Source organism: Manacus vitellinus, unplaced genomic scaffold, assembly GCF_001715985.3.
Source record: "Manacus vitellinus isolate BGI_N305 unplaced genomic scaffold, ASM171598v3 scaffold_3_pilon, whole genome shotgun sequence".
NCBI classification, from domain to species: domain Eukaryota; kingdom Metazoa; phylum Chordata; class Aves; order Passeriformes; family Pipridae; genus Manacus; species Manacus vitellinus.
This window is the reverse complement of record NW_021940535.1, coordinates 32,356,583-32,369,899: the sequence shown is the minus strand read 5'-3', so window position 1 is coordinate 32,369,899 and position 13,317 is coordinate 32,356,583. Positions and strand designations below refer to the sequence as shown.

Genomic DNA, 13,317 nt, shown 5'->3' with positions numbered 1-13,317 from the left:
CTCAGGTTAAGTAAAAGCAGGAGCCCACCATAACCACCGATGTACAGAATGACCCTACAAGATCTCTAAGCAATTGCACTCCTCCCTTCTCCTCTATCTTGCCAGCAAATCTGTAAAACATTCAGAAACTGCAGCCGAAATGAAGCTCACATTTATACTGCATTTCTCGCAACTCTGCCAACCTCCTTCTACCACCCCAAAGAGCAGGTTTTTACACGTCTGGATTGTGAAATGCCCTTTTTGGCCTTGGGAAATCCGGAGGTTACCCCACCGGGAGAGGGAGCCTGGGGCTGTGTCAGGGCTCCTGAGCTCTGCTCCCGTCTCCTCCTCCTCGCCCGGCTCATTCCTGCCATTTTCCACCCTGTTCTGCTGGCAGACCCGTAGTTCTGTGTTCACGGCACAAGGGACAAAAGCAGGCTCTGCTCCCGTTTCCACGTGTGTAATGTTATTTACGAGCGGACCCGCGTCCTCAGCTCTGCGTGACGGGAGCCCCCTTCTACAGCGACACATTTAATTTATGTACACTAACAACGAGGATTCTGCATGGACTGACCACCTCACCTCCCACCTCGATGATAAATTCACATCTTATTAATGCACGGCTAATGCTGGCGAGTTACTGTGAGAGCTAATATGAAACGGAGTACTGAGAGAGACGCAGATGCTCACGGTGCCAGACCACGTTGGGGGACATAATTCCCAATCTTTCCCATGTTTTATTAGGAATGGATGACAACGCTGGGCTGCGCAAGGGGCGAGAGACAGGGGGTTCCTCGGGGTCTCCTGTGAGGGGTCCCCGGCCGCGGGGAGGGGAGGAGGGCGCTGCGTCGTCATGGCAGCGGGATGCGGGGGAGGTTGGAGTGCGGGGCGGATGTTGCGCTCCCGTAATCCTCACCGCCCACTTGGGGCGTCCCTCCGCCCGGGCCCCGAGCGGCGCCGCCCCGGTACCTGCTGCAGGCGGAAGATCGGCGGCGAGCGCGGACGGCAGGTGCAGGAAGCAGTCGCGGTCCGCTCAGCACGACGGTGGCGGAGGCGGCGGCTCCGCCGGGGTCGCCACAGCCCCAAATGGCGCGGCTCCTCGCCCTGCACGCCCGCTGGCCCGGGCACTGGACCCGCCCATGAGGGGCGGGTCCCCCCGCCACCCGGCAGTGGTACGCGCCCACCGCTCCGGCGCAATGAGGGCGGCGGCATGTGCCCCTGCCGCCTCGATTGCTCCTCCCTCCTCCCTGAGACGCCGGCGGTGTCGGTCCCGGCAGCGGCCAATCAGGGGCGCCGGGGACGCAGGGGCTGAATGGGGAACAGATGGCGGCGGGCGCCAGGCCTGGCGCCTCCCTGTTCTGGCATCACGTGCAGCTGGGCGCCGTGCGAGTCGCGCGCCAAGTACCGCGAGGGGGCGGCGTCCGCTGCGCCGTGAAGGTTTGGGGGGGAGGGCGGGGTGCTGTGGGTGAGGGGGAGGCAGGCCGGGTCGGGCCGTCCGGGTCCCGCGGCTCGCCGGGAACGGGACGGGGAGGAGAGGAGAGGGGAAGGGAGGCCGTGGGCCTCGCCTGCTGCACTGCAGGAGCTTCTCGTTACCGCAGCAGAACTGCTGGGTTTGGGGTTTGCGTGTGCGGTCAGTGTACAGCGAGCTGTAGCGGCACCTTATGGGACTGGTGTGAGAAAGGACCATAGAATCGCTAAGGTTGGACAAGACATTTAAAATCGTCAGGTCCGCTGCCCACCTGGCTCCAACTTCCTCTCAGGGAGTTGTAGAGAGCAATAAAGTTAACCCTGAGCCTCACCCCTGGCTCCCTCAGCTGCTCCTAACAGGACTTGTGCTCCAGACCCTTCTTACCCCGCTCTCAGGACTCACTGCAGCACCTCAATGTCTTTCTTGGAGTGAGGGGCCCTGAATGAAAACAGGGTTTGAGGTGCGGCCTCATCAGTGCCAAAACAATGGTTAATCCCTGCACATACACATAAGGCACGTCTTTTTCTCAGACACGGCCCTCCTGAAAACTTTCAAACCTTCTATGTTTCATGACGTCTCAGAGCTGTTCCTTTACTCTTCCAAGAGTATGCCATGGGCCGGGGACAGAAAGCCTAGTGTATCCACACAGGGACAAAGGCCACCATAGGCCAGCCATCTCTGGGCACCAGACGGTACACACAGGAGAAACAGTATGGATGTCCCAGGCGTGAAAAAAACCTTACTCGAATCTACTCTCCCTAGACATGAGATCAATCATATTTCAATCCATTTGTTCCCAGAATGCAGGCAGGGAATATGCTGCTGTCACAAGAACAACTTAGGCGGCTTGGCTGTGGAGACTGTTTTTTATGGTGGTAGTTTGAGAGCTGATTTCCCAAGCGATTCCTGTTGTTGTCCAGAATTTGCTCTTTTTTTTGTTTTGTTTTTAATGTGTAACTTATGCTGTCTAAATATTTGGGTTTTTCTTTTTTTTTAACAAACTTGGAATGAATTTCCTTTGATCTCAGGGTTTAACTCCCTGTTGTATGTAGTGAGCTGTCACAAAGCTTTCCTTAGAGTCTGTGCTGCTGGACAGTTCACAAAGCAGAAGGAAGTGGTTGATTTAGTTTTAACCTGCTGGGAAAAGACCTTGTTTCCCTAGGCATCCAGATTTTATCTGTGTGCCGTAAAATGGTATGCTGTTGGATCACTGTAGCAAGGAGACAGCTCTGCACACACACCATCTGCCCCAGAGAATTGCGATACTTGGGTTTTTTTCCTTTGTGAGGAGAAACCCAGTTTTCCTCACTTGGATGATCGCTCTGCCTGTGAACAAGACAGGTTTTTTAATGGTTTTTTTTTTCTGTATTTTGACAGTGTCTCTAACAAACCAGTTACTAGTCAGTCTTGCATGGAAGCTGGCCAGAGGCCTAGAGGTTTTGCTCAGCAAATGGCAGTACTCTGACCTCGTGCAGAAAAGTCAGCTCTCATTTGTGTTTTGCTTTGAGTGAGAAGCTGGGGTTCAGTTCCTGCTCAGTGATGAGGAGGTCCCAGTAACCATGCACTTATTGCCCTGCCAGAGTCCAGAGTCAAAATAGAGTACACAGGGATTTTCCTGAGAGGACTTGGGGGAAAAACAGAAAACATGGAAAAAATGCCTGCCTTTTGCAATACAGCAAGAATGTGAACATTTTTGAATACTCTTTGGTTTTGTTTTTTTTTTTCAGGTTTACACTATCAACTTGGAATCTCGCTATTTACTGATACAAGGAGTCCCTGCATTAGGTGTTATGAAGGAATTAGTTGAACAATTTGCATTATATGGTGCCATTGAGGAGTATCATGCTCTAGATGAATATCCAGCAGAGCAATTTACTGAAGTGTATCTTCTAAAATTCCAAAAACTGCACTGTGCAAGGTATTGGACAGGGCAATATCTGCCTCTTGTCTTACTCTTGTCTTACTCTTTTATACCTTCTGTAGTTACAATGTGTTAAAATTCTAGAGAGTTTAAGTAAAATCCTCAGTTTTGCCAATACAATTTAATTCCTTTCAGGGTGGCCAAGAAAAAAATGGATGAACGAAGTTTCTTTGGTAGTTTGCTGCATGTGTGCTACGCTCCAGAATTTGAAACAGTCCAAGAAACTAGAGAGAAGTTGCAGGATAGAAGAAAGTATATAGCAAAAGCAACAAATCAAGGAGGTTTGTGATTACATTTCCTATAGAATCTTAACATCTTTCTTCAGGGCTGGGTGGGGTTTTGGTTAAAGAACCTGTTAAACAAAATACTTTTTATCTAGCTGTTAAAGATGTATTTTAAGCATATTTACAGTATAGTGGAGACATCCCTCAGTATTTAGAGAACTGTATCCTTTTCAAAGCAACTTTTCAGTTTCAGTTAAGACTAAAATACAGAAATGCTTAAGCTTTAATAATGAAGTATTTCCTTCACTTTTTGGGTTTTTTTTCAAAATGTTATCAGAAATTTCAAGCACTAGTAGGAAATCTAGGATGATATTTTCACCCTTGTTCCAGCTTATTCAGGCCTGCCCAAAGGGACAGCTTTGGAAGGAAGGTGACTGTACCAGAACTTCCAACAAAAAATTTCTCCAGCCTGCATCTTGGCACTGGGGCAGTTAGAAACGGACTGGGTTTACAAAGGCTCCTGTACTGCAGAGTTCCCAGGCAGCACTGAAGGTTGGACAAGATGAGGAATAAGCAAATTGCTGAGTACAAGCTTCTCCTTTCTTGTGCTCGTGTACTTGGGTATCACTATTCATTGTGTGAGGGTATTTAAAGGGAGTAAAACCAGTGATTTTTAACATCAAAACACCTGGTTGTTTTCAATTTTGCTAGACAGCCTGTCCTTGAAATCATAACTGGAGGTAAAAATCACCAATTTGCTACATTAGGAATATTTTCCTTCTGTTCTCAAAACTGTGGAAATACTTCTGCTCAGGCATTCCTTGTAAACCAGCAGAGGAACTAGGCTGGAAAACTAGTTTGAACGGTACCTCTTAAAAATCACAGAAAGGTGCCTGGGAATGGAATATCACTGTATTACTTCTGCAGTTTTATTAAATATTTCTTCTTATTTTTTAGAACTAATAATGACATGAAATAGTGAAGCTGGTTTTTTTGTTTGTTTTAAAGATTGCTTTGTGTTAAAGAAAGTTGAGGGCCCGAAGAAGACAGTTTCAGAGACCTCTGAGCATGACTGCCCATGGAGTACATCGGGATCGTATGCAGCCAATAACTGGAATCCATCCTGCTTTACAAGTTCTCATGGGGTATCCCACAACACAGGGCATCCATCTGGGAATCATAATCAGAGCTTGTTAACATCCCCACACTATGATAACAATTGTGCTGAAGCTTCTGGGTACTTTGGCCAAAACACATCCCTAACTCCCAGAGTACATCTAGGAGGATGTACTCCACCAGCTTCCTTAATGCAGCAAAGAATGGTTCCAACTTATAGTGGAATTGACAGGTTTATGCCTCGTACAACTCACTTGCAAGAACGTAAGAGGAAGAGAGAAGAAGGTAACAGGTTTTCCCTCCTTGGAACAAATGCGGACAATACTGAAGTCATTATTGGTCCACAACTGCCACAAATACCTAAAGTGGATATGGATGATGAGTCATTGAATACTTCAGCTACATTAATTAGAAATAAACTGAAAGAGGTATGGGTTCTTAAAGTTTTGATAGTCTGATAGTTTCAAACATATGTGCTTGTTACTCATGAAAACAGCAACCCTCAGGTAACTTAATTCCGCATTCACTCAGTATTACCAGTTTCTTTGCCAGTTAAAGCCAGCATTCTTGCTCTTTAATGCTTCCATACTCTAGAGTATTGCAGACAATTCTACTCCATACCTCTTACACTACTCTTAAGAAAGTATAAATGTCTGTGCACAGTCCTAAATGATTTTCAGTAAACCACTTTTTTTTTTTCCAACGTGTGGGGGCATGGTAACTGTGCAGGTTATCCTGCTGACTCCAACGTGGTGCTTTTATCTGGTTTCTGATTGAAAGGGAGTGAAAAATAATGGGAGTCGCAGTTCAATGTAATTTTGCCTTAGCACTTCTTATGCCATTAAAAGCTGTACAGAAGCATTTATTCTATGCTGAGAAACATGAGTTAATCTATATAAACATTTACGGAGGGTATTAATTAATTAGCAGGTCAAACACTCCTGATAAAACTTTCCATTTACATTAAGATATGAAAAAGCTCCCTTGACTATGACTAGCTAGACTGATTTGAAGGGGCTTATATCTCCAGTCACATTTGTAAATAAGCACCACTTATATTAAATACATTTCTAAAATATGTGTCAAAATGCACATTTTTGCTTTCCCTTCCTTTCCTGAAATACCCGAGTTTAAAAAGCACACTCAACCTTACTGTGAAAACACCTCTGGTAGGAAGAAGGTGCTCTATCACTAATGCTCTATCACTGAGTATCTGAAATCAGTTTCTCTGGTTAAATACAAAAATGGTACTGCTGACTCTTCTAAGTTTAACCTCTATTGTGTTTAATTCTGCCTTTGGTGTTATTTTTTTCCTCTATGTAGCAGGAAAATTCAATTCAAGCATGATTATAGTAATACATCCCTCCCAATACTCAAATGTTGGAAATGTGGCCTTACTCTAAAATAAGGATAAAAAGGTAGTGGTTACAGGTTACTAATTTTTTTTTTCCCTATTTAGGTAGCAGATTCTGTTTCTGTGGAAAAGCCAGAGAGCAGATCAGCCAAACCAGTTGTAAAGCAGAGAAGAAGAATATAGACACTGCTGGCAGGATCTTCCAACAGTCCTTTTATAAAGGATATAGTTTAAAATATTTATTTTTTATGTAAAAAGTAAAAAATTTTTTACACTGTATTTCCAAGGGATTCTGTTAAAAATTGTATCAATTTGTTTCTTGGAATGGACAAACCACTATAATATATTATTGTTGCAATGTTGTCTTGTGTACCTTATACTTTAACATATTTCCTAACATTGAAGAACTTTATTTAGGTAGAGTCATGGAACTAAATTCTGTTTATGCTGTAAATTTTACAGTAAAGGAATACTGAAACAGTAGTTTCAAGTTGCTCCTATTTTTACTGTATCATGAAGAATACAGTGAAGAAAAACAGCCTTCACAACAGTATTCAACAATGGAGTTACAGTTTACGAGTGTCCGGGAAAACTCTCTCTTCAAATGCAATCCTGCTCTGTTTAAAAAAAAAAAAAAAAGAAAAAAAGAAAAGTAAATTTTCAGTTAACTAAAGGATTTATATTTATTGAGAAAATGTACTGGACTGAAATGTGTATGCAAGGAATAGGATACCTCTTGGTTTTTAGCTTAGAAAAGGTAAATCCATAGCACTAATGGTGTCACTGCTGGGAGACCAGTCAGAACATTTAAAGTTATAGTTGAAGGGGAAATTTGAATTTTAACTGCTCAGCAGCAGGAATGTGTGACCAAGGAATGACCTAGCATGGAGGGCAAGAAGACCCAGCTGTAGAATGAGGTAAATGGGCTGGAAGTAGGAATGCTAGAGACTGGGATGACAATGTAAAGGAGTGAAATTTCCCTTGGTGATGAGATTTAATATCTGCAGCATTGTGTTGCAACAACCCCGGAGTGGGAGTGCTCAGGGGTCACCTTTGGGCAGTAGAACTGGCACTGGGGAGATGAATCCAACACCAGGCTAAGATGCCCCATTCTGACATTCACAGGATTGGTGCTGGTGCAAGTGTACGTAAGGAACTGGCTTGTGCCACATCTTTGCAGGCTCCTTGCAGAACCACTTACAGTGGCAGGACTCTGTCAAATACACTATTCATTACACAAATGAGTGTTTAATTTGGGGTAGAATTAAAATTACAATAGCCCCAGTGGGAAATCTAGTAAATTATGGGTTTTCTTCATGTAAAGCTCACAGCTGAAATTTATTTTAGGGCTTGAAAGGACATATAAATATTGTTCTCTTTTAAAAGTGAAACTAAAGACCTAGGGGAAAAGCAGCAGTTGGGTAGGATAAAGAACAGAAGGCACAAATACTGTAAGCAAGAAACAAACCAAGTTTTCCACCTCTTGCCATGATTAGCCTGAATTGTGGGCCTGGTTTATCACCAACACTGACAAAAGAAGTAATTTTTCCATGCTGATTAATGACAGTGATTTTGTTCAGAAACTTTAAAACCTTTTCATTGGTGTTAAAAAACAGAGTACTTACTTTGCTTTTCCCAAACCCTTTAAAGTCTTTTGACAGCCTGCCAGGAGAAATCTGGCATTTTGGGAACAGCTGCTTTGCAGCTGACATGATGTAATGTAGCTTGCCATTGTGGCTATAAGACTCTTTCTTCCTGTCCTCCAGCCTACAGGTGGGTGAGCTGGCAGGAAGTACAGGTTTCCAGCAAAGGAAAACTTGCCATGTTCTCAGCAATCTTATACAACTCTTCTGTTTCTAGGAATCACTGTGCATATTTCAAATTTTATTTTGCTATGAAAGCTATTGTAGGTATTGTAGCTTCTCTATGAAGCTGCAATTTTCAGTATTTAAAAGTCACACACAGCTCAAATAGAATGACAATTACTGGATTAGGAAAAAAATAGAGCAGAAACTCCCTCCAAAGTAGAATTTAACACTAAGGAAATGAGCATGGTCTAAATTACCATCTTCCAAAAAAAAAAAAAAATTGAATTAGACATATTACTGATAAACAAAGCCTGGTTAGATGAAATTACAAAGCAGCAGTGCCACACTCTCAAAGGAAGAACTCTCAAGGTGGGTGTTTTTTTTTTTTTTTCAGAAAGTTACCAGCCTCTTCCAAAAGACACTGTGAGGTAACAGTTAATGCCATAATACGTCTCCTTACCAACAGAACAGAAAGTATTGCACCTTTTTTTAAACTCATACCTTTATGTCTGGCAAACATGGTCCAAAGGCTTCTAAGAGAAGATTTTCATCTTTGACTGCTTGTTCAAAGTCCGCAAAAGAAAGCTTACCATCATGATCATAGTCCTACAAAAGGAAGGGAACACTTCAGCCAAGAGTTATTACTTGTAGTAATTGTATTTTTGTTTAACAGACGTTTTATTGACATGGATTCTATTTTTAGTTTGATTGTACGCAAAATCATTTTTTGTGGTCATCAGTCTCTGCTCAGACAAGCTTTGTGTCACTTGCCTCTACCTAAAGCAAAAGGGGTTTGGATTCAAAACCTGGTTTTAAGTGAAATTTTTTGACCACCACCATAGAAGGGGAGAGCATATATCTTGATTTACTTAAAATATTGAAAGACAGTCCCTAGCTAATCTGGATATCCTAGATTATGCACGGTAAGACAAGCTTCACATTAATAACCTTGAGTGTACTATTATAATAGAATATATAAATTGCATAAAGACATTTCATGAGCAATTGATAAAACACAGATATACTTAATAATAAAGCTAATGCAGATGCCTAACGCATAAGTGGAGCTAACACTTTTGAGTTTTCCACTTCTGACCGGGGTTTTGTTTTGCTTGGATATGCACAGGTGGGTATGCACACATTCACATACTAGTCTATACATAAAGTTTATAGTACCTTCACATAGTAAACTAAGTTTCATGTGAGGATACTGGACTGGAGCTCACTAGATCTGGATTGTATTTCTGGCTTTCCTTAGGAGATTTTCAGAATCCCACTGTAAATCACACACCATATTTTGTTACCTCACAGGAAGGTTCTAAGCTTCGGTTAATGAATGTTTGAAAGACACTCAGATACCACAGTAAGTACTTGCCATTTTCTTCAGTACTATCTCTATCAAGTCCTTAATTGCCTCATCAGGGTCTTCATCTGCTGGTTGTTTGATAAGGGTGTCCTTCAGCATTTGAAACATTTCCTCTCTTGAAATGTATCCATCACCATTCAGGTCATAAACCGCAAAACAGTCTTTTGAATACAAATAAATTTCAAGTTGATTACAAACTACAATCACATACCATTAAAGCTATCTGTTACCTATAGAGAGAAAATGTGAATTGTACCTTGTACAGCAAATCTATTGAGCTAAATTTATTATATATTTATATATGTAATAGTATCACATTTTGATATTAGTCAATTAGTACCTATTTTCCCTTTATAGTTAAAAATTATTTATTTCTGCTCAAATAAATATTATTCAGTTCACAGAAACCATACTTACTTACAGATCTTATCTTCTCTTAAATTGTCAATTTAAAATATAAATAAGGTTCTGGTTTAGAAGCCAAATTTCCCATAGTGGGGACCTGCTATCTCTACCAAAAGGACTTTGCACCTACAAAACACATCCTCATTTTTTCAGATGCTGGGTTAGAAAAGTAAAGGAAAAAGAAGAATGAACTGTACTGACTGCAAAGAGAAAATACCTTAAACAAAAGTATTTTGGGTATCTGCATAATTCCTCTTCTAATTGTTTCTACCTTCCTGGAATCAGAAATCTATGATCATAATAAACTTTACCAGCCTTCATAAAACTTAATTAAACAAACAAACAAAACTCTTAAGTTAGGAACACAGGAGGTTTGGGGTTTTTTTCTGACTAAGACTTTGTCTACAGTGAAAAACACTCCTGGCATACACTTGTGACAGACAACACTGTGTATCACTACACACTACTAAATTCTATAGTGCTTACAGCAGGGCTGTGTATTTTGCTGCTTGTAGTGGTACTGACACATATTCATTGTCCTGGGCACATATTCTAGTGCTATGGCATCCCAGGCCACTTTCCAGATGAATTTACATAGTTTGTTAGGGATGGCTGATGCTGCAAGCTGGGAACTATGGTTGCATATATAGTTCATGTTGTCATGAAAACAACATGCTGTCATTCTCCTTTTTCTTATTACCGTTTTTCCCCCCATGTGCCCTATTTCTTTTTCTCTGCTTCTTAAAATTTTAGGGTTCTTGCTACTTTTTCTCTTCCACCTTTCTCTGTCACTATTGTGGAGGTTCTCACGACCATAGTCTTACAGACTCAGTTTTCCCACCTATGCTTCCAAGCTGAAGAACTGCTGGAGTTAATGCATTTGCTGCTGTGTCCCCACTGTGCCAGTAAATGAATGTTGGCACTGGTCTTGGTTGGCTTGAGACTGTGCTATTTAGCCAAAATCACCCCAGAGATACATCTGCTTCTTTCTATTTCTGTGTGTGAATACAAAACCATATATTTTGTCAAAACTGTATACTGTAGAATAAACTTCGGTTCCAATGCAAGTTTTTGTAAGCAACAAAATAAGGTGGCAGCTATAACAGCAGTTTACACAGAAAAAACTCTGTCTCAGAGAAGCAATTTCAGGACTCAGTTTCATTGCATTAAACTATACAGAAGAAAACTTTTCAATTATCAAATACTTTATGAGAGTAACTACGACATTACAGCAAAAGCAATGTTATTTGTCATGAATTCAGTGACTACCAGTAAATATTAGCACACAGACCAATCTTACATTTAATCTTCTCTTCCAATGTCCCCCGAAGTAATATTGCTAAGCCTTCCACCCACTCCACCACAGTGATGCAGCCACTGTTGCTTCTATCAAAAGTGCTGAACACTAGGAAGTGTATTAGATGGATTTTACATTTATATAATAGAGAAACAAACAAAACAAAGGAGGATTTTCTTGAATTTGTTGAAATTATAAACCCGTATTTTTTGTGAAGATGTTTGCCTGTTTTTGCCAAGGTATGATTACCCTTCTTGAATCTAAGATGTAACAAGGAAAGGGATTTTGCCCCTCACTTTATTGATCTTCCACTCTAGAATCCTGCTGGCTAAGACATTTTGTTTGATCTGTTGCCTGACTAAAACAACTGCAGGAAGTATGCTTCCATGCAGACGTGAACCAAATAAACCAATACCCCTTAAAATAAGGCATGTTTGCATGCAGAACATTTTAATTACTAGGTTTTGTCTCAGAAAATCCTGGAGAGAGCAATCCTAGAAACAACATATAAATATGTTAAATATACAAAGAAAAATAAACTCCTGTCATGTACTAAAATCTTTTTTCTTCTCTTTTCCCTAAGCAACTTTCAATTTTCACAGAATCACAGAATATGCCAAGCTGGAAGGGACCCACATGGATCATCCTGGCCCTGCACAGGATCATCCCCAAGAGTCACACCATGTGCCCGAGAGTATCATCCAAATGCTTCCTGAACTCTGTCAGGCTTGTGTGCTGTGACCACTTCCCTTGGGAGCCTGTTCCAGTGCCCAAGCACCCTCTGGTGCCTGCCCTTCCTCTTCCCCTCGTAAGGAAATTGTAGACAGTGAGGTCTCCCCTCAGTCTCCTCCAAGCTGCAGCTTCACTATTCATACAGCCTGTAATACAGTACTATAATACTTCAAATCTAAGATACAATTGAAAGCATCTACAATAATTCATATTTTAGAATGTTAATTAGTAAATTGGCTGAAGGAACACCTCTAATTGCAGAGACAAGCATTTTGGAATTGGAAAATGATAGGTTTGCTTTTGCAAACTGAAATCAGCACCTTTGTACATAAGCATTATTTTTAAGAATGTATACATGTAAGCTATCTTCCAAGACACATTTGACTTACTGCATAAAATGGCAACAAGTTTTTATTTTATGGCATGTAAGTACTTCTCCTGCTAGAGAGATGAAGAAAAGTTGAACCAAGGGGTGGCTCTTGGCAGCCCAAGAATGAAAGAATGGCAGATTGATGCCTGTTCTGCATCCTCCTGTAGACACCTCTACATCAGAGATCATTCATGCAACTTTCACAATAACTGCACTTATGGCCCTCATGTTATGAATCTGTGAAAACATTGTATTTTCAAGGGGTTACTTGGCTCATTACTCTCACCTCCCTGTACTCTCTGCCCAGTGCCTTCAGTGCTGTTCACAGTGCCTCTATCCCAGAAGTCACCCACTCTAACAGAATGCCTTTCTGGGACCTCCAGGCCCGAGCTAGAGCTGTCCACCAGCAACAGCGACCGCGGCTCCGGGTAGAACCGCGGGAGAAGAGGCAAGTGACACGATGCTGCCCTCTTCCATGGCTGCGATAAAAACAGCCACAAGGCAGCACTAACAATGCCTCTGCCTGGTCTCCCTGGAACTAGAGCGTGAGCTACCCTGAACTATGGAAAAACTATTCCGCATAATGAAAGAGAAGATGCCATTTCCCCAACAGCTCCTGAGCATAACTCCTCCTTTGCTGTCCTCGCTGGGATGAGGTGGCATTATTTTGGCTCGGTACACTCATCGGGTCAGCAGCGTGAAACCAACGCCATCCCTTGTTTTCGGAAGTCTCCGCCTCACCTCGGTCCAGGACCACGTCGTCCGTCATGCCAAAGGCGGCGAACAGGGTGTCTCTGAACGCGATGCGGTTGAAGCCGGACACAGCGAACTGGCTGCAGGACCTGGCCAGCAGCGCGTCGAAGAGCTTGATCAGACATTCCACTTCGACTTCGCTAACTGCTCGGCCCAAACACAACCAAACACAGGTTATAAATTACGCTGGCAGAACACGGGGCAGGCACCAGGGCTTGGGCACCTCCGGCGCTGACCATGACACCGGTGACCCCGACCCGCGCCCCGCACACCCTGCTCCTGAGGGGGCGGCAGGAAATGCAGTGCCCCCACACCCCCGGGCGAGCACGGGGACAACGGGAGGCGGTGGGGCGGCCGTGGCGCGGCTCCTGCAGCCCGGGGGACACTCACAGTGCTTGGTGGATCGGCTCAGCGATTCCGCCAGGAGCTGCAGCCTCTTCCTGCTCATGGCGGCGGGAGCCGCTCCTGCCGCCGCCGCTGCCCTGGCAACGCGGGCGGTCAGCGCGGCCTGAGGGCGCGACAGG

General features: G+C 43.1%; 3 protein-coding genes across 6 annotated transcripts in view; 1 reads left to right on the top strand and 2 right to left on the bottom strand.

Moving 5' to 3' along the window:
* The window catches only part of PEX1 (peroxisomal biogenesis factor 1), a 26,508-nt gene extending 25,848 nt beyond the window's left edge, over positions 1-660 (bottom strand). For both annotated transcript variants that reach the window (XM_018075812.2, XM_018075813.2), the window contains exon 1: positions 562-660. The gene's annotated coding sequence lies outside the window, so the exon portion shown is untranslated. The remainder of the gene's footprint in view (positions 1-561) is intronic.
* A 901-nt stretch (positions 661-1,561) lies between these two features.
* On the top strand, positions 1,562-6,424 carry RBM48 (RNA binding motif protein 48). 2 transcript variants are annotated; one of them, XM_018075563.1, is made up of 5 exons: positions 1,562-1,705; positions 3,175-3,365; positions 3,504-3,649; positions 4,601-5,136; positions 6,168-6,424. In XM_018075563.1, the coding sequence occupies exons 2-5, from the start codon at positions 3,238-3,240 to the stop codon at positions 6,243-6,245; spliced, it is 888 nt and encodes a 295-aa protein (XP_017931052.1). In that variant the 5' UTR covers positions 1,562-1,705; positions 3,175-3,237; the 3' UTR covers positions 6,246-6,424. The 2 variants fall into 2 exon arrangements, with proteins under 2 accessions (XP_017931052.1, XP_017931053.1); XM_018075564.1 differs by having other exon boundaries at positions 1,562-2,172.
* EFCAB1 (EF-hand calcium binding domain 1) lies at positions 6,287-13,310 on the bottom strand. 2 transcript variants are annotated; one of them, XM_018075567.1, is made up of 6 exons: positions 13,184-13,310; positions 12,782-12,937; positions 10,942-11,046; positions 9,246-9,397; positions 8,372-8,476; positions 6,287-6,679 (listed from the first exon to the last, which is right to left on the bottom strand). In XM_018075567.1, exons 1-6 carry the CDS (start codon positions 13,239-13,241, stop codon positions 6,629-6,631), a joined length of 627 nt encoding a protein of 208 aa, XP_017931056.1. In that variant the 5' UTR covers positions 13,242-13,310; the 3' UTR covers positions 6,287-6,628. The 2 variants fall into 2 exon arrangements, with proteins under 2 accessions (XP_017931056.1, XP_029817595.1); XM_029961735.1 differs by lacking the exon at positions 10,942-11,046.
* Positions 13,311-13,317: the final 7 nt, after the last annotated feature.

Coding starts and splice junctions, on each gene's coding strand:
- RBM48 (XM_018075564.1), top strand. CDS start 2,017: ATGACGTCTCAGAGCTGTTCCTTTACTCTTCCAAGAGTATGCCATGGG. Junction 2,173..3,174: donor AAACAGTATGGATGTCCCAG/GCGTGAAAAAAA, acceptor TTTTTTTTTCAG/GTTTACACTATCAACTTGGA. Junction 3,650..4,600: donor AAAAGCAACAAATCAAGGAG/GTTTGTGATTAC, acceptor TTTGTTTTAAAG/ATTGCTTTGTGTTAAAGAAA.
- EFCAB1 (XM_018075567.1), bottom strand. CDS start 13,241: ATGAGCAGGAAGAGGCTGCAGCTCCTGGCGGAATCGCTGAGCCGATCC. Junction 12,938..13,183: donor GAGCCGATCCACCAAGCACT/GTGAGTGTCCCC, acceptor TGGGCCGAGCAG/TTAGCGAAGTCGAAGTGGAA. Junction 8,477..9,245: donor AGATAGTACTGAAGAAAATG/GCAAGTACTTAC, acceptor TTCCTTTTGTAG/GACTATGATCATGATGGTAA.